General features: G+C 37.7%; 1 protein-coding gene across 1 annotated transcript; it reads right to left on the bottom strand.

Moving 5' to 3' along the window:
• Positions 1 to 741: 741 nt before the first annotated feature.
• On the bottom strand, positions 742 to 23,002 carry LOC106066610 (ankyrin repeat domain-containing protein 50-like). Its single transcript, XM_056017245.1, has 8 exons — positions 22,782 to 23,002; positions 16,723 to 19,043; positions 14,946 to 14,979; positions 13,965 to 14,027; positions 11,932 to 12,012; positions 4,821 to 4,952; positions 2,977 to 3,087; positions 742 to 2,388 (listed from the first exon to the last, which is right to left on the bottom strand). Exons 2-8 carry the CDS (start codon positions 19,001 to 19,003, stop codon positions 2,241 to 2,243), a joined length of 2,850 nt encoding a protein of 949 aa, XP_055873220.1. The 5' UTR covers positions 19,004 to 19,043; positions 22,782 to 23,002; the 3' UTR covers positions 742 to 2,240.
• Positions 23,003 to 25,669: the final 2,667 nt, after the last annotated feature.

The following is a 25,669-nucleotide window of genomic DNA, read 5'->3' as shown; positions in this document are numbered from 1 at the left end:
GAACTGAAAAAGACTTCTTAAGTATACCCTCAAAGGGGCAACTTTAGAATGCCGTAAGTTCATTGAAATTGAACGCATGTACCATAGTTTCCATGCTCTTCATAAACATCAAGTTTGTGTGTTTCTTCTATAGTTGATAGATCAACTAGGTATCAACATAAACATCGAAACACAAAAAGAAAGATGTATTGCAATAGAAGCATGTGTGGCCGAGGGGCCAAGAACGCTTGAACTAGGCATGACTGCCTTTCAAGGGGGCTCGAGGCTCGAGACCCGACTCGAGAAAAGTTGTGTCTACTCAGCGCCTAAAGGCAGCACTGAAAATCCTGGCCCCTATACCCCTTCCGTCCCCTACTGGTCTAAGAAATTAGATTGGACCAGAGCGCTCTGATCATGCCATAAGCATGAAAGTTGAGCTAATATATCAAAGCTATTTTTTAAAATAGAAACAATTTAATAACAATAACAACAAAAGAACTACAATAAACATCATAAACATAATAAACATAATAAACATCACAAACATAATAAACTTAATAAACATCATAAACATCACAAACATAATAAACATCATTCACATAATAAACATAATAAACATCTTAAACATAATAAACTTAATAAACATCATAAACATAATAAACATCATAAACATCATAAACTTAATAAACATCATAAACATCACAAACATAATAAACATCATTCACATATAAACATCATAAACATAATAAACTTAATAAACATCATAAACATCATAAACTTAATAAACATCACAAACATAATAAACATAATAAACATCATTCACATAATAAACATAATAAACATCATAAACATAATAAACTTAATAAACATCATAAACATAATAAACTTAATAAACATAATAAACATAATAAACATCATAAACATAATAAACATAATAAACATAATAAACAGGAGTGTTTTCTTTCTGTCTGAAGGAAGCATGCACTTATAATGTGGTTTTAAAAACCCTGCAGTGACCTATATATTGTTTTCACTAATAACCTTATAATAAATACAAAAAGACACAGAAGACTGTAAGAACATGTTTACATTATACACACACGAAAATTGTAGTGTAGAAAAAGTTGATATCTTAAGCCTTTTTCAGCTATTGATTAAACCAGCTTAACGACAGGACTGATAAAAATGTTCATTCGCTGCATTAGGCAGCTAAAAGGTATGAATACAAATGTATAAAGCTGGTGTTGGTTTATGATATCACATTCCACTTATTACTTATGCATGACTAAAGGCATGACGTGTAGGACGTAATCATCTTCTCTTTTGAAGTAACGTCTGTATTATATAAGATAAAATAAGATAAGATACTTAGAAGAAGTATTTCCAGGGAGCCAGCACTGTTAATTTCTTCTTTACAATCCAGTTAAATTCTGATACGGAGGCTCTCTGGTTCGAATCCTGATGAAGACTTGAATTATTAATTTCGGAATCTTTAGGGCGCCTCTGAGTTCCCGCAGTTCTCATAAGTACCTGGCATTAGTTGGAGAAAGTAGAGGCGGCTGGTCGTTGGGTTGGCCACATGACACCTTCGTTAACCGTAGGCCACGAAACAGATGACCTTTACATCATCTGCCCTATAGACCACATGGTCTGAAAAGGGAACTTTTTGTTTAATTTCTACACAAGATGGTGCGGAAAATGTACATGTACGTATATTTATTCATTTAAGTCAAGTGCAGGAATACCCGCTGAAAATGTGTTTAAAATAGCCCAATTTAATTTTAAGGCGATTATATTTTGAAAAACAATAATCATAATGGTCAAAACAGAGAGAGTTTTCACTGTGTGGCCAATTTGTTTTGTATTTTTTACCTAAACAAATTCTTGGAAAATCCCTTAAGCCTTTTTCGAAATGTCGAAGTATCCAGGTTCCAGTCAGTGTTCAACATTTTGAAATCCTAAAGAATTTGCAATCTTATAAGAGGAACTGTAATAATAGGGTGACGAGTTTGATACAATACTTAGCATCTTTCAAATAAGAGAAGTAGGCTAATTGTTAGTTCATCATTCACAAATTTTAGTGCACCTTTGACTTGCGTCCATAAAAGTGCAAATATGATGCGCACTTGTTCTCAACTCCTCTGGGACACAACTCCTCAGCAAGTTCGGACCTTCCAACTGGCATTAAAAGTTCACTTCCTGTCTCCTCTCAAAGTTCACTTCCTGTCTCCTCTCAAAGTTCACTTCCTGTCTACTCTCGGTCATACGTGAATCGACTGCTCGTATCCTTCTGGTGGCGTCTCGTTCACATTGATGGTGCTATGGTCCATCGCTAAGTTGGACAAATTCGGTATATTCATGGTCGGCTCGATGACGTGGATGGGCCCAGCATTAGCGATGTGGACATTGCTGTACATGTGGAAATAAGAGAAAAATATTAGTTAGTCAAATGTTTATAAACAGCTTAAACATTAAAAAAGGCATGTCAAATATGTGTTTATTGATGCCAAGTTTTTTTCGAGATGTAAAATGCTACAGAATTATGGACAAAGCTATATATTAACTCTTTCTCTCCGTAATTATTTTTCTCGTCCCAATAGTATTATTCATTTTGCTCATTTGTATTTCTCTATCCTGTTATGATTAAACTTTAATAACTTTTTTGTTTGTTATCACAAAATGTTATAGTTGGTATCGAATTATAGGGGAATGCATGAACTTTTTAGACAACGCAAATTAAAGTTTATAAATCAAAAAATCCATTTAGTTTAATGGGGGTCAAACCAACGTTGGCATCGTCAATTAGGGGAGAAAGAGTTAAGTTAAAAAGATAACGTTAGTTTTCGTTCAAATTTTATTAGTTTCTGAAAACTATCAGCATGTCATTATAGATTAATTTCCTTGGGATAATATTGAACTATTCACAATTTTACCAGGCTAGCTACTTCAGTTGTCCAAGGTGTAATGTTAACTTAGTAAGTCAAGGCCTGTACTTACAAATGGTACGGACGACTTCCATGTGTGAAGGTGTGATCTGAGCTCCGGCCAAAAGTCGTGCCATTCGTATCATAGCTACCACCGCCATTGCGATTATTTTCTAGCTGCTGTCTGTAGATTAAATCACAAAATTAAACAAGTAAAATATTTTTAAAAATTCTTTATTAGAAAAAAAAAAAAAAAAAAAGTATCTAAAGGGGAAGAACTCCGTCCTTAAAACTACTGATAATCTGAACGTTATTTCCCTTAATCGATATCAAACAAAATAATTATTACCTATAATTAATTCACTAATTAAGTATTTGTGTGTATTGATTTATATTTTGTTAGGTACCATAAATAACTGTATCAACTTGGCTGTACCTAACGGATGGCTGCCTGGTCGTGCGGTTTGCGCGCTGGACTGTCGTTCGGATTTATCGACGGTCGAGGGTTCAAACCCTGCCCGCTCCCATCCCCCGTCATCCTGCGGGAGGTTTGGACTAGGAAGTAATCTATCTTCAACTCTGCAGAAACATCTGCATTATGTAAAACAAAACAGATAGACAAAACGAAAGACAGACAGAATGAGTTGATATCGGCTTTGCAAAAATAATTAAATAATTAGAATCAAATCTGGAATACTATTATCTTCTTTGATATTTATTTCCAACGAATGTATTAGGAGTTATTTCTATTGTAGTATTAAAATGCTTTCATTGCTATACAATGGGCCAACTTGACTAAATCAGCTGGGCTCCCCACTACTAGAATTTCCATTTAAAAGGATAAGAACTTGGCTGTACCATAAGGGACTGTCGTTCAGATTTATCGGTGGTCCAGGGTTCAAACCCTGCCCGCACCCATCCCCCGTCGTCCTGCGGGAAGTTTGGACTAGGAAGTAATTATCTTCAACTCTGAAGGAACATCCGAAACATGTGAAACAACATTTTACAACAAGAACTTGCCCTCCGTGGAGAAGATAGCCAACCCCACAAATTAACATGTCCCTTATAGGGCAGGAGGGAGCCACCAAGAGGCGATTAACACGTGCCAAATTTTGGCATCAGCTAAACTAAAATCCTACCCATCAGATGCCATTTTCTTTTATACCGATGGGCCGGTATTGAGGGACCCCGATAGATCTGGGCATGGGGCCCTTATAGTATACCCAGACCAGCCAGAACCAGGCCGGCTCTCTGGTCCATGCGGCTTCGCTCCATGCTCTATGGACGCCAAATTAACAGGGATAACTGGTTTACTGGAAGAAACTGTTATTTTTTTCCCTCGCTTATGTAATGTGTATGTACAGTTGACCTTTAACCGGTCAGTCGACTGTGCTCTGTCAAGCGTGAAATTATACAAACTTGTGGCCAGCATAATCTCCCTTTGTTTACACACTAGATTGTGACTTACTGACTAACTCTTTGATTTAAAACTAAAAGTCATTAATGCAGTGGTGTAAATGGTGTTAATATCAAAGGTGGATTTGAAAACGATAAGTTTTAATTATTTTATATCAGTGGTTCTCAACCTGTGGGTTGCGACCCCTTTGGGGGTCGATTGAGGATTTGCTAGGGGGTCGCCTAAGACCATCGAAAATATGGATTGTTGTCTACTCTTCTATTGCTGTGTGTTGGGATAGGGGGTCGCGGCAGAGTGGGGGATTGTTAAAGGGGTCGACGAGCATAAAAGGTTGAGAACCGCTGTTTTATATAGACACTCCGCCTTCTTTCCCTAGCCCACCCCACCCTATTGTAGAAAATACGTATCTAATAATACCTATCTAATCAGCGTTAATAAAACATAAAAAAAATTCCCCACCAACACAAGGTCTTGCTACGCACCTCAATGACAAAACTTACATTTGGCCAGGTCTCTGTCCCCTCATAAGGGCGGTAACTTCACTGTTGCTGTTGCTGCTGCGACTGCTGTCGCTCTCTCGGTTGTAGCCCCTTGAGGTCAAAGGTAGCACGGGGCTCTGCCAGAATTGTTTCCTGCGGGAATATTAATGAAATAATTTATTTTATGCAAAAGTCAAGAAGCGATTCTGAACTTGGAATAAAAATAAAAGCTTTAGAAAATATTTTACTTGCAAATCCTAGACAATCATAAGTATATAAAGAACTAATATTTATATGATAAATTTGCCTACGGTTTACAAAGGTGTCACTCAAAGGCCAGAACAAACTTTACATCGCTAGTAAAACTTGATGTCAGCGCTAGAGCACGCCAATTTAGACATAACCAGAAGTGCTCCTATTCGATTGAAAGAGCGATTCAACGCGATGACCCCTTTATGTCTTCAAAACAGGCAAAACGATTGATTGTACGTCAAGAGTGTATCTATGCTTAGAAAAGGAAAGAATTACTAACAGCAAAACAAATAACAAACAAGCAAAACATAAAATACTAGTCGACCGGCGGCGTAGCATACGCCGCTATTTTGCAGGGCCGGTCTTAGGCCACTGCAGCCTATGTGACCGAAGGATCCGCACTTTCATGGAACCCGCGCTAATTCAAGGTGTATAAATTATTGAATTAAACCATTTTATAACTTAAAACAGATTTCCCGCGCACTCCTGTCGATTTAACAGGAGGTGCTGGAAATCTCCCGAAATGGCAAAATATACGAAAAAAAACTTAAAATATACGGAAATACATAGAAAAAAATTGTCATTTTGGGGTGTCATTCAATATGGGAAACGTCAATCCTACGCGCTATTAATAAAACGGCTTTATGCATTAGCCGAAATTGTGTAATCAGGTGAAAGAAGCTTCTCACGCCTCGAACTAATGAAGAATTACTTGATGTCAACAATTCTCAAAGATAGATTGAAACATTTGGTATTGAGCGGGATCTATGTGGGAAACAGAATTATTATGACTTTGATACACGCATGGCTCGTAAAGTAATTATGAATTTTGTACGTATTAAAGAATGAATAAAATGCAGAGACGAATTTATTTTCTAATACAAACTCTTAAATTTGACTTATTGTCCGCTTCCCTACCCAAACTTGGCCCCGCGAAATCCGTTTCGAATAGGGCCCCACAATGCTTAAGTCCGGCCCTGCTATTTAGTGTTTGTAAAATGTTTTACATGTTTGGGGTGTTCTTTCAGAGTTGACGATAGTTTACTTCCTAGTCCAAACCTCACGCATGGGATGGGAGCGGGCAGGGTTTGACAGTCCAGCGCGCAGCCATCCGTAACGAGCTGTGGAAACGTGTTCCCCACCCCCCCCCCCTTTTCTTGTTTTTTTTCGTGGGGTGACTATCCGCAGAAATAAGAGAGTGATCTTTCTTTTACTTCTTATTTGACCTGTTTAGGGAAGAAGAGAATTATATATATATAGATACTTAAAAAACAACAACAAAGCTTTAGGGTACCTATATTAATTCGTTTGGATCAGTCATGTAATTATATTTGCAATAGATCTAGACTAACAATATAAATAAATATTTTTAAAAAAGGGAAAGCCCTGAATTCAAACTCATGAGCCAAGGCGCTAACCACTCTGCTACTAGAGTCTATTACCATGAACATGGAAGATCGTATGGTTATCAACCCTAACCTATTTCATGTTCATGTTTGTGTTCACTAAGCCTGAGACGGCAACCTAATATAAAGGGGGAAGCTCGGTTTATACCACCACTTCAGTGAAGTACTATTTCATCCCCTTGTTTGTAAAACCAAATTGTTAATTACAAATTGTTAATTAACTAATTGGTTAATTTTTTTTTTTATTGATTATTGACTTCTCAGGTAAAAGAAATAATTGTGCGAAATTTCAGCTTGTTTCGAGATCGGGTGTCGGAGAAATAACGTGTATAATCTTTTGACCATAACAGACTGACAGACAGACAGAGTGAGTTGATATAAACTTTGTAAATAAAAGAGAGAGAGAGAGAGAGAGAGAGAGAGAGAGAGAGAGAAGCTTTAAAAAATTAAAAAATTAAACAAGCAAAATATTTTTTTTAATGCTTAAGAAAAATAAAACAAAGCTTATATAATGGGAACATCTCTGCGTTGACAATTATATCAATAATGTAGAATTTTTCACCTTTTCTCGATACCAAGATTAATATATATATATATATATATAATTCTTTCTTCCCTCAACAGGTAAGACGAGAAGAAGAAGCAAAGGAAAGATCACTCTCTTATTTCTGTCTATTTTTGTCTATATATTTCAGGAGATTTGTTTGAGTTTTCTAAAGATTTTAATAATTTCCGGATATTTCCAGGACTTTTTCGTATATTTTGCAATTTCAGGAATTACACAATGGTTTAATTCAATAATTTATACACCTAGAATTAGCGCGGGTCCTATGAAAGTGCGGGGCCCTCAGCGGTCGATTAAGTGCGGAGCCTACTGCGGTCACCTAAGGCCGGCCCTGCAGAATAGCGGCGTATGCTACGCCGCCGGTCGACTAGTAACCTATAATTGACTAATTCGTTGATTTTTTATTTTTCTGTGTGTTATTGTCTCGTGTTTTGCAGGTACAAGAAATAATTGTGTGAAGTTTCAACTTGATCCGAGAATGGGTGTAGAAGAAATCACGTGCACGACATTTGTAGCAGACAGACAAACAGACAGACGGAGTTGATGAAAGCTTTGTGAAAATTCAAGAACCAAATCACAAGTAGAATCAAACTAACAATCTTCAGGTGAATATTTACAGACTTTATAGATAGCATCGTCCGCATAGAAAATATGTAAAATAAAGGTCCCCACTTTCCTGACCTTGCGATCTATTGTAAGGGGGAGGGGAAGGGGGGGGCCACATGATGAATTGGACATTTGTGTCTAGGGACGTGAGGGTCAGGTCGCCAGAACAACGACCACATCCGCTGTTACTTTCCCAAAAGTATGTCTGGTGCTCATTAGAGTTGTGGATCAAGTCCAGGGCGCTGTCAAATAATTTGCATTCCCTTTTTATAAACTCTTCCTCACTTTAATTCTCTCTCCCTCTCTCTTTCTCTCTGTCTCTTTCTCTCTCTGTCTCTTTCTCTGTCTCTTTGACTCTCTTTGACTCTCTTTCACTCTCTCTCTCACTCTCTTTCTCTCTCTCTGTCTCTTTCTCTCTGAGTCTTTCTCTCTCTCTCTGTCTCTCTCTTTCTCTCTCTCTCTCTCTCTGTCTCTCTGTCTCTTTCTCTGGGTCTTTCACTCTCTCTCTTTCTCTCTATCTCTGTCTCTTTCTCTCTGTCTCTTTCTCTCTGTCTCTTTCTCTGTCGCTTTCACTCTCTTGCACTCTCTCTTTCACGCTCTCTTTCTCTCTCTCTCTCTCTGTCTCTTTCTCTCTGTCTTTCGCTGTCTCTTTCATTCTCTTTCACTCTTTCTTTCTCTCTCTCTCTTTATATCTTTCTCTTTTTATCTATCCCTATTTTATCTTTTTCTCTAGATCCCTCTCTCTTTCGATCTCTCTTTCTATCTCTCTATGTCACTCTTTCTTTCTCTCTTTCTCACACTATCCCTCTCACTATCTCTCTTTCTATCTATTTCTTTTCCTCTATATCACTTTTGCTCCCTCTTCTTTCAATCTACATCTCTTCTCTTCATTTTTCTACCTTCTTCCCTCTAACGGCTAACACTAAAAAAAATATAATGCCCTCTCAAAAAAAAAAAAAAGCTGAATTTCAAAAATCATTCCTAGACCCTGAACCCGTCCCCTTGCTATGACGCGTTTAGTTCTCAAGTCTTAATGTCAAATATTTGTTCATGTTGAATAGATCTACTTTCTTCAGCGGTTTCATAACCCTTCTAACCACCACACATTTGTTTGACAAGTCACTGAACTAGATCTATTGTATAGTGCAGTCTCTTGACACCCAGCAGGCTAGTTATGACGTAATCAAAAGCGTTCAAAAATAGTTTCATGACACTCAGCAGTGAAAACTAGAAGACCTATAATATAAAATATTTTAAAAAATCAATTTTCCGCATTATGTTCTAATAATCTAGTGAGCTAGACCTTCAATTGTTAGTTGTACTTCAAAAAAAAAGAAGAATATGGATGCTGTTGACTAGTGTATCCAAATGTATCAACGCTCGCTCTGTGTGTGTGTGTGTCTCTCTCTCTCTATTTCTCTCTCTCTGTGTCTGTCTCTCTCTCTATCTCTTCCCGTCTCTGTCTTTCTCCGTCTCTCTCTCTGTTTCTCTGTCAGTCTCTCTCCCTGTCTGTCTCCCTCTATGTGTCTGTCTCTCTCTCTGTCTCTCTCTTTCTTTCTCTCTCTCTCTCTCTCTTCTAGCGCAAAGTAATGTTTGATTATCAAGTTGTCAACAATGACCTTTCAAAGTGGTGACCTTCACGTTGTTCATACATTTTTACAATCTTCCTCTTTTCATTTTTTTTTCATGTATTGTCTCTATGTTCCATTACATCGCCTCCACGTTTCCTCATATCGATCTTTTACTGAATTTCATCATATGAAAAATGTAAAACTAAAAGTGTAAAGAGGAGACTACTCTTACTTATCTCACTAATCTCACGTTTTAGCGTCCTTGACATTGTTTAACTTATCGTGAAAATCTCCGCTGCAGACGTTAAAATGCGATATTAGAGTGTGACGAAGCAATTTAGAGGATTCTGGAAGCAGAAGTCAGAGATTACAAACATGCAAGAATGCTTCCAAATAAAATCTCTCACTGCGCAAGTCATCAAAAATACCGAGAGTGAATAGTAACTAAAAACCTAATGTATCTCAAAGGGACATGCGCAGTGACCATTACACAAAGTAAACAAAGTAAAGTTTCCCTTTCAGACCTTGTGGACTATAGGGCAGATGATGTAAAGGTCATCTGGTTCTGTGGCCTACGGTTAACGAGGGTGTCACGTGGCCAGCACAACGACCAACCGCCTTTACTTTTCCCCAACTGATGGCAGAGCTGGGTAGACTCAGAGGCGCCCAAGGATCCCGAAATAAAAAATCCCAGTCTTCACCAAGGATTCGAACCCGGGACCCCCGGTTCAGAAGCCAAGCGCTTACCACTTAGCCACCGCGCCTCCGTTACATAGCAAAGGGGAAAAAAATGTAGTTCAGTATCCAAGACCTTAAAACATATATTATGACAAATCACTTCTGTAGAAGGGGAGGGAGGGGGGAGGGAGGAAGGGAGCGAGGGGGTATGTTGAGAGTGAAGGACAGCAGTATTTATTCGTTGTGGATATAAGAGTGTTCTTTTATTTGGTCACCGTCGAGCCTATTATAGTGCAAACAGAGCGTTTGGGAAACTGGGAACTAGGATTGTGTCACGAGGAAGTGTTTAAACAAGTTTAGTGTTACAAATACTGTGCTTATCCTGGTTGAAGACTGAGTCTATCTTATCATCTAGATAGGTCTGACGCCTTGATGAGTAGATACAAACTATTACAACTATTTGAATTACATACTTTGGATTCATTGCGTTTAAATTGATATACATTTTTTACATCAATGTAGACTTATGTTTAAAGATTTTAATAGTAAATATTTAGTTCTTGGAGCCTTCATTTGTCATTAAGTCTTCCGGACCGGTGAGACACCACTAGTGATCCGCTGACAAATTCTTCCCTCTTTTTTTTCTTTTACCTCCACAGCAGCATCACATCTAGCGTAAAGCACGTTCCTACTTTTTATGCTGCCTGACATCAGTTCTATTACCTGCTTCTTCCTCGTTCCTAGTACTGTCCCTTGTAGGAATGACTTCGCAAGTTCAGATGATATTGTACCATAATCGCATGTTTGCGAGAGGCCCCAGTTTTATTTTCTTTTGTCTTTTAATGCAAACTTCTTCATTCCCAATGCTGTCTCCTAAAATGCTACACTGAAACATGCATGAGCATCCCATCTCCATGTTTCACAGTCTGGTTGAAAAAGAATGGAGCCAACACCGAGGAGTGTATCAACACGTTGACATTGAAATACACCATAAATAATGAACATCTAAACGTCTTTTAGGCAAAGCCGTTTGATCAGGTATCTATGTATTGTATAGTTTATATCCCAATGATTAAAAATTAATGATAATATGAAAGAAGTTAAACATAGAAAAGCTTTCCGAAAATCTCTTAAGATTCTTTTTTATCTCAGGTGACTATCTTACATTTTTTTTTTTTTTGGTTGCGTGATACGCGAGTCGAATATTAAAGCGCTTGTCTTTTGGGCCAGAAAGGTCACAAATTCGATTTCAAATAAAGATTGGAATTTCTAACTTTGGAAATTTTCGGACTTTATTAGGTACTCGACATTAGCTGGGGATAGGCAAAAGTGTGTTGGTCGTTTTGCTGGACACATGATACCCTTGTTAACCATGGGCTGTAGAAAAAATTAGCATTACGTCAACTTCCAAATGGTAGGCAAGCCCTGTTCGGAACAGTACTACTGAACATTTGAACTGACCAAGATTTTTCGATCTATACGTTCATTGATTGTAGGCCAGTGTTTCTTAAACTGTGTTCCACGAAACCCCTAGTGTCCCGCCTGACTTGAATGGGGGTTTCCACGAATTACTGGAATTAAGAAGTGGGTCACCACTTGAATTTAATCTCTCTAAAAAAAATTATCAAAGTGTCCCGCTAAATACTCTGACGGTGAGAAGTTCCGCTAAATACTCCGACTGTGAGAAGTTCCGCTAAATACTCCGACTGTGAGAAGTTCCGGTAAATACTCCGACTGTGAGAAGTCCCGCTAAATGTTCCTACTATGAGAAGTCCTGCTAAATATTCCGACTGTGAGAAGTCCCGCTAAATACTCCGACGATGAGAAGTCCCGCTAAATACTCCGACTGTGAGAAGTCCCGCTAAATATTCCGACTGTGAGAAGTCCCGCTAAATACTCCGACGGTGAGAAGTCCCGCTAAATACTCCGACTGTGAGAAGTCCCTCTAAATACTCAGAATCTGAGAAATGTTCCGTTACGGAAAAGGTAAAGCCAAACACCGTTGTAGGCCATCCATTAAAATATTGTATGAACAACTTAATGAGAGTACTTACACGTGTGTTTCACCAGCAGCGAGATTCAATGGAGTGCTATTGCTGCTCGGCAACATATTGGACTGGTTTACCACAGGTACACTAGGGGGGAAAAAAAGAAAAAAATTGAATTGTTTTCATAAAAAAAAAACATTAATCAATATATAAGTCTTTGTTGGTGCAGGGATTTACAATCGAATCGGATATCTAGTTATCTAAATTCAATATGTCTGTGTTAGGTATGTAGCATAAATACAAGATTCTATAATAAATACATGTTTGTAGAATAAATACATGTTTGTAGAATAAATACATGTTTGTAAAAAAAATACATGTTTGTAGAATAAATACAAGTTTGTAGAATAAATACACATTGGTTGAGCAAATACATGTTTGTAGAATAAATAAATTGCAATAGTGGATTAAAGATTTTCTGATAGGGAGAGAACAAACTGTAATAATAAATGGCTCTAAATCAACACCAATAACTGCAAACTCAGGTGTACCTCAAGGAACAGTCTTAGGTCTACTACTATTTTAATTTACATAAACGATTTACCAAATTGCATTAGTTCAGGAACAAATGTCAGATTATTCGCAGACGATTGCATAATAGATAGAACTATAAAAACAACACAAGACACAGATATTTTACAAAGAGAATTAGATGAATTACAGAAATGGGAATCAAATTGGAGCATGTCTTTTCACCCAGTAAAATGTCAGTTATTAAGAGTAACAAAAAACTAAAACAAATTAATTCCACTTATCTTATTCATGGTAAACTAGTAACACAGACTAAAAACGCAAAATACCTAGGTGTTATAATAAATGAAAAACTGTCATGGAATCCCCATATTGATTAAACAATCAAAAAGTCAAACAAAGCATTAGGGTTTATTTAAAAAATTTCTATAAATCAAATAAGAACATCAAACTAAAATGTTATTTAACTTTGGTTAGGCCAATAATAGAATATGCATATTCTGTTTGGGACCCCTCAACTCAAGAAAACATTAAGAAACTGGAACAGACACAAAATAGTGCAGTGAGATTCATAACAGACGAATATTCACATTTGACTAGAGTAACACCTTTAGTAAAATCATTAAATTTAGAAAGCCTTCAGGAGAGAAGGCTCAAAAGTAAAGTAGCAATTATACATACAACACTGAACCATAATCTTCAAATACAAAAACAAAATTTAATAAAATACTCATAAAGACACAAAGATAAACACACATTCCTCGTTCCATATGCTAGGACAAATTTGTACAAATACTCCTTCTTCCCTAGTGCTATTAGAGCATGGAATGGGTTGCCTGAGTTAGCCAGGAAAACCAGTGACTTGGCAGAATTTAAATCATTGGTTGGTATGCATGACTGAATGCATAACGCGTAGGGCGTAATCATCTTCTTTTTTGAAGTAACGTCTGTATTATATAAGATAAGATAGAAGAAATACATGTTTGTAGATTAAATACAAGTTTGTAGAATAAATACAAGTTTGTAGAATAAATACAAGTTTGTAGCAATAGAATTATTTTAAAAGCAACTTCATGGGTTCTCTGGGATTGCAAAGACCTTCCTTCAGGGAACAGTACCAGAAAAATAAAGAAGAAACAGACAGACGAAGCGATGGGAAGACAAAATCAAAGAACGGACGGGGCTATCATTGAAAGAGATTCATATCAAAGTGAAAGAAAGAGAAGTGAGAAAGATGGTCGACAGAGATCATATGTGGTGCCCCAACAGACTAAGCCACTAAACGATATGTAAAGGTATGGACAGCATAAACCATAAACTTTTTTGTGACCCTAATGTTATAACGGGAACGAGTCAGGATGAGACTAATAGTTACAGAAAGCCTGAATACAGACCTTCATCGTCACAACCTGTGGGCATGTTAGACCAATAGCTCGTTGCCACGTCACATGTCTGTACGATCTAAAATGCCCACACGTTGTAACGTTGCAGGTCAGTGTTCAGGCCTTGTGTAATGATGGGTCTCGATCAGGACAACGCGATGAATGTAAGACTTAATAAATACTTACATAAAATTAACATCTTCTAAGCTCTTGGCACTTTTGACTTCAGATGGATTCAGTGGAGTTATCCTTTTAAAAAAAAATTGACCCATTGACAAGAAAATATTTCATTGAACAAGTAATACAAATAAAACATCCGTTCAGAAATAAACATTACAGGAGATGGTTTTTGTATTAGGGGAGGGCATGATCTTACCGAAACAAGAAAAAAACTTTTTAAAAATATATGCAGTGTCTTCGATTCCGAAAATCAAGTATGAGTGCAGTGTTTCTCATGACTAGCCAAAACCAGTAACGACCCGCATATTTTCCCACATCTAGTGCAGACAAAGCATTTGCACTCTGGCGGCCAGTATAAGTTGTTGTTTTTTTCCCCGTCTTTCGCACCTGACCTCTTTTGTTACAAAATTTGAAAATCCCCCCCAGGCCCCCATTGGGTGTCTGAAATTTGTTTTTACAGTAAATATTACGCCATTATCTCATGTCATGATGTCGAATGTCAAAATGCAGGGGCCCCAAAAGAGGTAAATTCCCCCGCGCCCTTAAAACCCCTTGCTACGCCACTGGGTTATGTCTTTGCTTGAGGTGGCAAAATATGTAGGTCATAGATTCGATTACGTGACCACTTGAAATACTGCACTCCGAAATAATCTTCGGACTTGAAATCAAGTCTTATTATTATTATGATAACTTTATATTAAGTCTAGATCTATATCCAAGCACTTAAAAGCCAGGAATGAGTCAATCTCTCGTGGTATCATTTATTTTCCTTGAAGGATTGTTCATGAATCAAATGTTTGAATTCAATGTCAATGTACGAAATAGTTATGGGCCCTCGCTGTTTACATTAAGATTTATTGTAAGAAGATTCTATGTAATAAGCTTTTAATTAAGATTTTATGCAAGAGCATTTTTTGTAAGACGATTTTGTCGACCAATTTTCACTTATTAATTTGGCTTTGAACTAGACAGATTAAGAACACTTACAATGACAAAGTTTCTGAGGCAGACTTGAGGTTCTCTGAGGACAGAAATGTATTCAATGGGAATAAATGTATATAATATAGAAATGCATTTTTATAAAGCTTATATCAACTCACTCTATCTTTCTGTCTATCTGTCTGTCTGTCTACCTGGTAAAATGTTTGTACACTTCCTTTCTCCCTCACCAAATCTCTAATCAAGTTGAAATTTCCCAGAATTATTTCTTGTATCAGAAAAAAAAACAAGATTCGATTATAAAAAAAAAAAAACTTTTGTTAATTAGTTATTGATAATTATTCTGTTTAATTTCGAACAAAGGAAAGAATTCGTAGCCTTGTTAATTGTCGAAGTGTATAAAACAAATCGAACAATGTAACGCCAATGCGAGTTATCACCAATGTGTCCAACAGCATCACGTGTTTATTAAGATAAAACATGTAAATCTGACTAGTTATGGGAGTTTTCAATCATCTTTCGTTAGCTCAACACTTGCCAACATATAGTCAATATGTCAATTGTCCCACAAGGCACGATAAAACCTTGGACATTTGTTATAGCAACATACAAATGGCCTACACATCTCGATCGTCATTTCCCCTCGGAGAGTCGGACCACACAATGATCCATCTTACACCCACGTACAAACCGGTTTTAAAAACAACAAAACCCGAAGCACAGTCCATCCAGTCACGGTCTGACGACGCTGTTTTTAGAACTACAAAGTTGTCTGGAGCAGGTTGGGACATGTTTGTAAACAACCGCCCAGACAGATTAACATAACACAACTGTTAATTCGTACATCCAGTTCTGTGAGAACATAATGATATCAAAGAAGAAAATTAAAAACATTCAGTAATAATAGACCCTGGATGACCAACATTAAAAATTAACATTCTGTCATCATCAAGAAGTACATAGAAGTCTATTTATAAGCGCTGGTTATGAGTGTCTATGTCGATTGTTTATGTGTGTGAATGTTGTTCTCATGTGCATCTATATCGTGCATCTATATTGTTATTGTACAGTAGTTACGCTGAGGTTGTCAATTGTAGTCAAAATGAATTTCCATTTGTTTGGATAAATAAAGTTATATTATCTTATTGTAGTGTAACTGAGTTGATTTTCTGCGTGCGTCCAGCGTGTCTGAAGGTCATGGCCATTGTGTGTGTTTCATGTCCAGTGTGTGTGTGTGTATAGACTGCATCAGTGGTATGCTAGACGTGCTGGTTTCATTCACTGTTTACTGTAGTCTAATTTTGTCGAATAAAGCCATGCTATTGGTATTCTAGTCGTTATCATTTCATTACACTTATCTCATCTTAAATAAGTATCTGTGAATGTTTTGCTCCATTTTCATATAAGGCCAAAAAAAAAAAACGTAAATTAATAGCTTTTTTGGTGAATCCGGTCTAAGGAGTAGAGGAAGTGTGGATGGACTAAATTTATAAGACCTATTGTTGTTGTATCTGCTATGTCTTTTAGATTCTCTTATTAGTTCACATGTTGAGCTTCGCTTTTGTTGGACTGGCCAGGTGACGATCCCCAATCGCCCTGCAGGAGGTTTGGGCTGGGACGTAATACTCTCCCTTTCTAACGTAATAACCTCCCTTTCTGACGTAATAATCTCCCATTCTGACATAATAATCTCCCTTTCTGACATAATTATCTCCCTTTCTGACATAATTATCTCCCTTTCTGACATAATTATCTCCCTTTCTGACATAATTATCTCTCTTCCTAAACGAACATCTGAAACATGTATGAAATAAATATAACTTACCGCTGGATGCACGGGACTCAGTCTCAGACAATGACTCGTCAGGTTTCTTATCGTTAAAGGACGAGGATGGAGTCGGCGTGCGATCCACGAAGACTTGTAATGGCGCTGCAGTAGAAAGCGACAAAGTCGTGCCCAGAAATGGGTCTTTGCCTTCGACACTTGAGAAAGACGGCTCGCTGGCATCATACGTTTTGAGTATCTCCACCGTCTTGCTGTATCCATGTCTTCTGGCGATCATCATTGGGGTCGTGCCGTAAGTGTTTCTCTTGCTGGCGTCAGCTCCTATGGAGAGAAGAGTCTTGACGCAATCGTCGTGCTGGAAGTAGACAGCCACGTGGAGAGGTATCATGGAGATAAGGTTCCCTGCAGCCAGCAGGGACGGCCTCCTGTTATTCGGCGCAATGCTGTGTGGTCTGTCGCCGGGTGAGACCGTGACGCATTGACCTTCGCAACGTTCAACTTTGATGTTCGCGTCACCTCCGTGGTTGACCAGCTTCTGGATGACCTTCTGGTGACCTTGGGCTGCAGCAAGAATCAGGGAGTTGTGACCGTCCGTGGAGGTGAAATTGACGTCCACGCCGTTGTTGCAGAGGACGTCAACGACGTCGGTGTGGCCGTAGTATGCCGAAAACAGAAGCGCTCGTCGTTGTCCTACAGGGTTGAAGGACCTGGCCTTGCACCACTTAAGCAGCATCTCTACGACCTTGGCGTGTCCCATCTGAGCCGACACAATGAGGGCCGTCTGCTGGTTGGCGTTTATGAAATTTACCTCCGCGTCCTTTTTCAGAAGAACATTGACAATTTCATAGTGACCTTTCTTAGCTGCCAGCATCAAAGCGGTAAATCCGGCGCCGTTCACGACTTTAGGGTCAGCTGAGTTCTTTAGAAGCAGCTTTACAGTCTCAGAATGACCGTTTTGTGCTGCCAGCATCAGCGCCGTCCATCCGTTGTTCTCGTTTCTGTAGTTGACGTAGGCCCTGTCTTGTATTAAGCGGCGTACTACTTCTAAGAGTCCTTTCTCTGACGCGATACAAAGTGACGTCCAGCCATCGCTGTTTGATTCCTGAACGTCAGACCCACTGCTTATTAGCTGCTTCACGTTGCAAATCTCGTTGACTTGGCACGCGATCATCAAAGCCGTTGAGCCGGCCTTGTTTTTCGCAAACACGTTCGCCTTGGAGCGTATGAGGAGGCTGACTGTTTCCCTGTGTCCCTTGTGGGAGGCAAACATGAGAGGCGTCCAGCCTATGTGGCTCTGTTCATTGATAGTGCTCTCGTTGCCTTTCAGAAGAAGACTAATGATGGAGTTGTGGCCGAATTCCGCCGCAAACGAAAGCGCGTTTCGGCCGTTGTTATCTTTCAGCTCTTTTTCGGCACCACTTTTAAGCAGAAGAGATACAGCGTTTATGTTGCCTTTAACTGAGGCTGTCATTAGAGCGGTTTTTCCTTTCTCGTTTTTGTGATTCACCAGGGCGCCTTTCTCTAGCAAATATTTCAGCATGGAAATATTGCCATTATCTGTTGCTAATAAAAGAGCCGTGGTTCCGTCTGTTGACGCGTGGTTGACGTCTGCTTTGACTTTGTTGTTCACTAGAGCTTTTACTGTGTCCAGATGGTTATTGGCTGCAGCATTAAGAAGTGCAGTAAACGTTTTGTTATTCATTTCGTTAACGTTGTCTGATTTCTGGAGAAGCTTCTTCACGACGTCGCAATGTCCGTTCTGAGCAGCCAGCATGAGCGCAGTGTCTCCTTCTATATTGTGCACTCTAGCATCAGCGTTTCTGTTCAGAAGCAGCTCAACCACCTTATTGTGTCCGTGGAAGGAGGAGACCATCAGCGCTGTCCAGCCAAACGTGTTTTTGTGGTTGACCAAGGCGCCCTTCTCTAATAACGAGCCTATGATTCCCTTGTTCCCAGAGATGCACGCCACCAGCAAGGCGTCGGATTCATAATCATCCACAGCTAGGACCGGGGATCCCTTCTGAAGCAGAATCTTGACCGTCTTCTCGTGGCCATGCTTAGCCGCAATCATCAAGGCCGTGACGCCGTGGACGTTTTGGGAACCTACATTGGCAGATCTAGAGAGCAACAGCTCGGTGAGAGAATCGTGTCCTTCCTGGGCAGCTATCATTAAGGATGTCCATCCTCTGTCGTCAGCATAGTTGACCAGGCCAGGGACGTCCAGCAGTTGTTGAATTCCACTGATGTCCTTTCTTTTTGTCAACTCCAGCAATTTCTCTCCTTTTTCCAGCCATTGTGATGAGTCTAGTGGGTCCGCCATCTCTAAAGCATCCACTTTTCTTTATATCTTTTATTGCATTCTTGTTGTATTGAGTTGGTCAACCTCAATTTTAAGGAATAGAAAAAAAACAACAATTTTACTGTTAGCAATACTGTTCAATCATACTGGAGGTTAAGTACTCTTGACCTTGGCTTGGCTACCTAACGAGAAGGCTTGAGGTTCAACACCCGAATCAAGCAGAGTTGTGTTTAATGAGCGCCTGAAGACAGCACAAAAAAAACAACTTCTCCCTGTACCCCTCCCCCACTGGTCCACAAATCTGATTGGACCAAAGCGCTCTCAGTACGATATAAGTATGAACGTTGCGCTATAGAAGATCTATAGATATAGATATTCTTTTAACATTCTAGTAATATTTATCTATAATTAAATCAGTATTAAGGAATATGTTTCTTACATAAACGTTAATGCACAATAAAATAAAATGTCTAAATAAATAGGTGTGCTTGTATTTTTGCCTTGAATTAAAACCTTTAGAAAATAATGGTACTCTTTTTTTTAAAATTATATTAACTTATTTATATAAAACGGAAAATCTTAGGCCTACTTATCTTATATGATACAGACGTTACTTCAAAAAAGAAGATGATTACGTCCTACGCGTCATGCATTTAGTCATGCATGTTAACCAATGACTTAAATTCAGCCAAGTCACTTATACTGGTAAAGTTTAAAATCTCATTAAATAACATAGATTTAGAATTTCAAATTTGGATCTAGTATCTAAAGAAATAGAAATGAAATCGTTAAAACATTTGGCCTGTATAACTATTTTATAGTATAGTATATGCTTGACTAACCATGCCGATGTGCTATTTTCTTGTCTGACCACTAAAAAATACAACTAACACTATATTGCATAACCGTTAAACGCGCAAGGGAAAAAAAACAGGGTGGTCTTGTCATTATGGACTGCACACTCAGTACACTGTATAGACCTACACGTGTACGTCTATCTGGCCAGGTTGTTAAAATCAGTCGGACACACTGTCTATTTACTTTCTGGGCAGGGAGGGTGTATAACTATTTTAGTGTAAAGATATATCTACGAACATGCTTGACTAGCCACGCCAGTGTGTTATTTTCTTGTCTGACCACTTCACATTAAGCAAACAGTATTGCATAAGGCTTAATGCAGGGTAGTCTTACAGTATTATCGACTACACACGTACAGTACACTATAGGAATACATGTGGTCATGTGTATGTCTAGCTGACCAGGTTGTTAAAATTAATTGGACACAGTCTATTTACCTTATGGTCAGAGAGGGTGTGGATTAAGATTTTTGTTCTAGAGTTGGTTACCCTAATGCTTTTAGATCTATATAGGCCTAGCTGTTGATTTAGACTAAATAGATCTCAATAATAAGTCTTAAGACTATAAAAGGGTGTACTTGATGTTCCTGCAGTTAAAAAAATAAATAGTGTTTGCCGCAAATGAATTGATTAAAACCACTGAATATTAATTCACTAATCAGATTCCCACTAGAAACAGAAATTAAACACCTCCACGTGGCTCACAAAAAAAAAAAAAAAAAAATTCGGAACAACCTCATTCATAATACTGCATAGAAGCTTTTGCAAAAAAATGTTTAACATTTTATAATACTGCTACTTTCAAGTGCAAATATATACTCCAATAACTTCTACCAGGATCTTACTTACCCTCTTCAAATGCAGACTGTCTAAATAGTTGTTAACTGCATCATTTTTTTTTTTAATAATCAAAGTTATTGATATCACATGACCAGAAAACAGGGAGTGCGTTTCAACCCTGACCACATGTTGAAAAGTTTTACAAATTTTAATTAAACTTTTTAGTTAGTAACTGAAAAAATTAATTAAACTACGATTTTAAGTAAACTTTTTTCTCTAGTTAAACAATGGCCTCAACTAATTTTTTTATAGTTAAACTAAAAGTTTTTAACTTTTTTAGTTCACTTTTGCCAATCACTACTAACCATTCGACATCTGCGCTTTATCAGAATTTTTTTTTTTTTGCAATACCTCTGTTCAAATCAGAATTCATGGAGGAACCTTGGTGAAAAGTAGACTTGGATTTCAAAAACGGCTATAACAATTTTTCTAAAAAAATTAACAGTTGATGTATATCGTTGAGAAAAGAATGACTAGCTATACACTGGAAAAACTCTATTTTGACCTTTATATGTTTCGACTTAAAAATAAAAGAAATAAAAATTTAAAATTTGGCTAGAGAACTAGGCCTAGATCTAGATCAAACATCGGTTTTGAAAGGACTATGGCGTTCTAGAAAGGACTTTTGCATTCGGGAATTTCCTAATGTAAAGCATTATAGATTCAAGAGCTTAACTAATTAATGTTCAGAAACATTGTGCGCCTCGTCTTCCAAGTCTAGATCTAAAGGCCTGACATTGGAATATTATAAAAAACCGATAGCAGACAACATCATATCAGAAGAACAAGCAGGTTTTAGACAAGGTCGCAGCACAACAGAGCAAATCCTAAACCTCAGAATACTCTGTGAGAAATATCTCCAACACCAAGAGAATCTTTTCCATGTCTTTATTGATTTCAAGAAAGCTTTCGATCGAGTATGGCACGGAGCACTCTGGGCGACAATGGAAAAGTACAACATTAATAAAAAAAATAATCAAAGTTATCCAGAACCTCTACAAGGAGGCCACCAGTGCGGTGTACTTCAACAATAATATTGGGGACTGGTTCAAAACCACAGTTGGAGTAAGACAAGGCTACCTACTGTCACCAACACTCTTCAATATCTTCCTTGAAAGGATAATGGAAGATGCCCTCGAGGGCTATGAAGGTACTGTTAGCATTGGAGGAAGAAGAATTACTAACTTGCGCTTCGCAGATGACATTGACGGCCTAGCAGGGACAGAAGAAGAACTAGCTGACCTGGTGATGCGCATTGACAAGACTTCCGCAGCATATGGCATGCAAATAAATGCCGAAAAAACTCAAATTATGACCAATAGCCATCAGGGCTTTAAAAGAGGCATCAGTATTGGAGGTTAAAAGCTAACTAGAGTTAACAGCTTCAAATACCTCGGAGCTATTGTCTCAGATGAGGGAACAAAACCCCGAATTATACATTCTCTTAACCAGGATTTATTCTCGGGGAGAAGGGGGGGAGGGTTAAAAACTGTTCCATGGTTATTAATCTAACATACTTTAATTACTACGAGAAAAATAATCGCTCTATACATTGCATAAAGGAGGTAGTTTAAAAAAAAACACATATTGTTCTTGTTTAAATTCCTACCGCATAGCCGCATCTTCTAATGCTAATTGCTTTTATGTTTGTAAAATGTTTTACATGTTTCGGATGTTCCTTCAGATTTGAAGATAATCTGCTTTGTATTCCAAATCTCCCACAGGACAATGGGGGGGGGGGGAGCGGGCAGGGTTTGAATCCGGGACCATCGATAAGTCCGAAAGACAGTCCAGCGCGCAAACCGCACGACCAGCCATCCTACAATGTCCAAACGCCTGCAAATAGTCCAGCTTTTGTTCCAAAAGTAACGCAATTATTGAGTTTGAATAATTCCATTTTTATTTTTGGTCATTTATACTGTGTTATATTTTTACTTTATTTCTTGGTATTTTCCTGACCAGGGCCGGTTTTAAATAATTTGAGGCCCTCGGCGATGTGAATTTAAGTGTTTTTATTTTTAATGCTTTTCTTGTTTTTATTATTTCAGTAGTTGGTACCTCAGTACTGACAAAAGTATTGCGGTAAATATTTGTGTTCATACCTTCAAGAATACAGTCCCTTGATAATTACTCTCCTCAATGCCTAACTAATTATCAATGTAACCAAATGAACATATTGGCGGTGAACACACTTCAGCGTGAACTTTTTCCAATGTAATATATCCTGAACAATGGAACGTTTCTGTCAAGTCACTCTTAGAAAAGTGTTATACAATGATCCAGGCATTTACTGATCTGGGTTTTTTTCTGCCCTGTATATAGAGCGCTGATTCGTTCTGTTACATCTGTTTGATTAAGGGGCGTGTTACCTATTTACATCCTGATATTTCTTGTTTTTTTTTTTCGCAAAATGTGCAAACCTCACTGTAACATGATGTCTGTTACTTAGTAACTGTAACAATGTAACTCTTGCCTTGTGACTAGCATTGAGAATATATTTAGATTGTAACCTTGTGTATGTAACACTAGGAATGTAACATTAAGAAAAAAAAAATTACCCTTTCAGACCTTGTGGTCTATGGTCTATGGCAGTGGTTCCCAAACTTTTTTGTCTCGTAGACCCCTTGCCATGTTTTCTGATTTTTGGTAGACCCCCTGCTTAACTTATATTGCATTTTTGCATATTCACAAACTAAATTTTTAAACTAATTTCTAACTGCATTGAGTCAAAGAGTGAAAAGTAGCGTAAAGCTACATCATAAGTTAGATAGATCTATCTTTTTTTTACAGATATAATTTAAAATTTAAACCTATTAAAATAACAATTAATATGTATTGCTGAAATCACCATGCACATTGGAAATGTTTTTTTTTGTATGTTCATCATCCGTTTCTACGGATATTGTTTCATATAGGATTTCGTTGTTCTATGAAGTAGTCCTTCAAACATTAAATATTAATTTATTAATTTGCTTTATGTATTATTGTAAAGGTTTTCACAAAGAGTTTCTCGTGTTTTTCTGGATCTTTCACGTTTGGCTCAAATATTGAGCCTGCGGAGCTGTTTTCACTAACAGGAGAAAGGGCAAAGGTGAGTTACTGGCGCCTAAACCAGTAAGCTTCGGGCAGGAGGGATTCATTAGCCTTGGCTAGCAGCCTACCTAGCCGAAGGAAAATAGAATTCAAACCTCTGCTGCTTTGCAGCTATGCATCCAAACATGGGAAAGGTTTCGTGGGTCAGCCCTGGGGAAAAATATGGAGCTGAAGACCATTAGGCAGTTTGCAGCTTTAATGCTCATCCCACTGAGGTGCCCTTGAACTGCAGTGTTACTAAAAGAAATTCATTTCATAATATCCGATGAAGGTTTGTGTAAAACAGTTTTTAAAACTACTCCAAGAGCTGGTAAAATCAATGTTTTATCTACAGTGTTTTCCGTATTTGGCTATAGGTAAAGAGATCTTGTAAAACGCTAACAAACCACCATCTTTTCTATAGGCTGTTGAAGAAAGATTTTGTGAGTCTATTCTGAACTTTTTTCTCACTTTTCTCTTTTTATCAGGGTGGCATCGTCTCAAATAATCAAATAATAATTGGTTTCTTATGGTCATAAAAAGACTCTTATTATAGACAATCACTTATTTAACAAGGAAATAAATAATCAACGCTTTGAAATCAAGATTTCTTTTTGTTAAACATTAGTTACATGTAGACAAAATAAACTATTTAAGTAAGTATTGAAATTAAATACAACTATTTTACTTTTGAGAATAGTACTGGATATTTATAACTAAGGTACAAATCATTTATAAATGTTTGAAATAGTTACATTAATAGGGTGTGAACATTAAGGTCATAGACCCCCATGGACATCTCATAGACCCCCAATTTACTTTTTCACTTTCGTAGACCCATTGGAAGTCTTCGTAAACCCCTGGGGGGGTCTATATAGACCACTTTGGGAATCACTGTTCTCTAGGGAAGATGATGTAAAGGTCATCTGTTTCTTTGGCCTGAGGGTGTCATGTGGCCAGCACAACGACCAACCGCCTTTACTTTTTCCCAACTAATGTTAGGTACCCGTTAGAGCTAGACTCAGAGGCGCCTAAATATCGCAAAATAAAGAATCCCAGTCTTCACTAGGATTCAAACCCGTACCCAGTTCGGAAACCAAGCGCTTTACCGCTCAGTCAATGAAACATTATGTGGGTGATATTGTGAATGTACTATTGACAATTCAAAATGTTTTGTAAAATGTCTTACGTGCTTAGAATTTCTTTTCAGAATTGAAGATAATCTACTTCCTAGTCTATACCTCCCGCAGGACGACGGGGGGATGGCAGGGTCAGGGTTTGAACCCTAGATCATCGAGAAAACCGAACGCCACTCCAGCGTGCATAACAGCACGGCCAGGCAGCCATCCAAGAGTATTACAATAACATTATAACAGTAACATTGTAACAGTAACATTATGACAGTAACATCATAACAGTAACATTATGACAGTAACATCATAACAGTAACATTATGACAGTAACATCATAACAGTAACATTATGACAGTAACATCATAACAGTAACATTATGACAGTAACATCATAACAGTAACATTATGACAGTAACATTATAACAATAACATTATAACAATAACATTATAACAGTAACATTATGACAGTAACATTATAACAATAACATTATAACAATAACATTATAACAATAACATTATAGCAATAACATTATGACAGTAACATTATAACAATAACATTATAACAGTAACATTATGACAGTAACATTATGACAGTAACATTATGACAGTAACATTATGACAGTAACATTATGACAGTAAAATTATGTTAGTAACTTTGTGAATAGATCATTTTGACAGCAACATTATGCATGTAATTATACGTAAAGGTATTCGTACCTAATAATAGTTATAATCATTATTTATTTTATTTATTTGCTAATGGCAGTTATACTAATGATCAGACCT

The sequence above is a fragment of the Biomphalaria glabrata genome, chromosome 18, assembly GCF_947242115.1.
Source record: "Biomphalaria glabrata chromosome 18, xgBioGlab47.1, whole genome shotgun sequence".
Classification (NCBI taxonomy): Eukaryota; Metazoa; Mollusca; class Gastropoda; family Planorbidae; genus Biomphalaria; species Biomphalaria glabrata.
The sequence above is the reverse complement of the archived record's forward strand: the minus strand, read 5'-3'. Positions and strand labels throughout refer to the sequence as shown.

Coding starts and splice junctions, on each gene's coding strand:
- LOC106066610 (XM_056017245.1), bottom strand. CDS start 19,003: ATGGCGGACCCACTAGACTCATCACAATGGCTGGAAAAAGGAGAGAAA. Junction 3,088..4,820: donor GGACAGAGACCTGGCCAAAT/GTAAGTTTTGTC, acceptor TTTAATCTACAG/ACAGCAGCTAGAAAATAATC. Junction 2,389..2,976: donor GGAAGTCGTCCGTACCATTT/GTAAGTACAGGC, acceptor CCACATGTACAG/CAATGTCCACATCGCTAATG.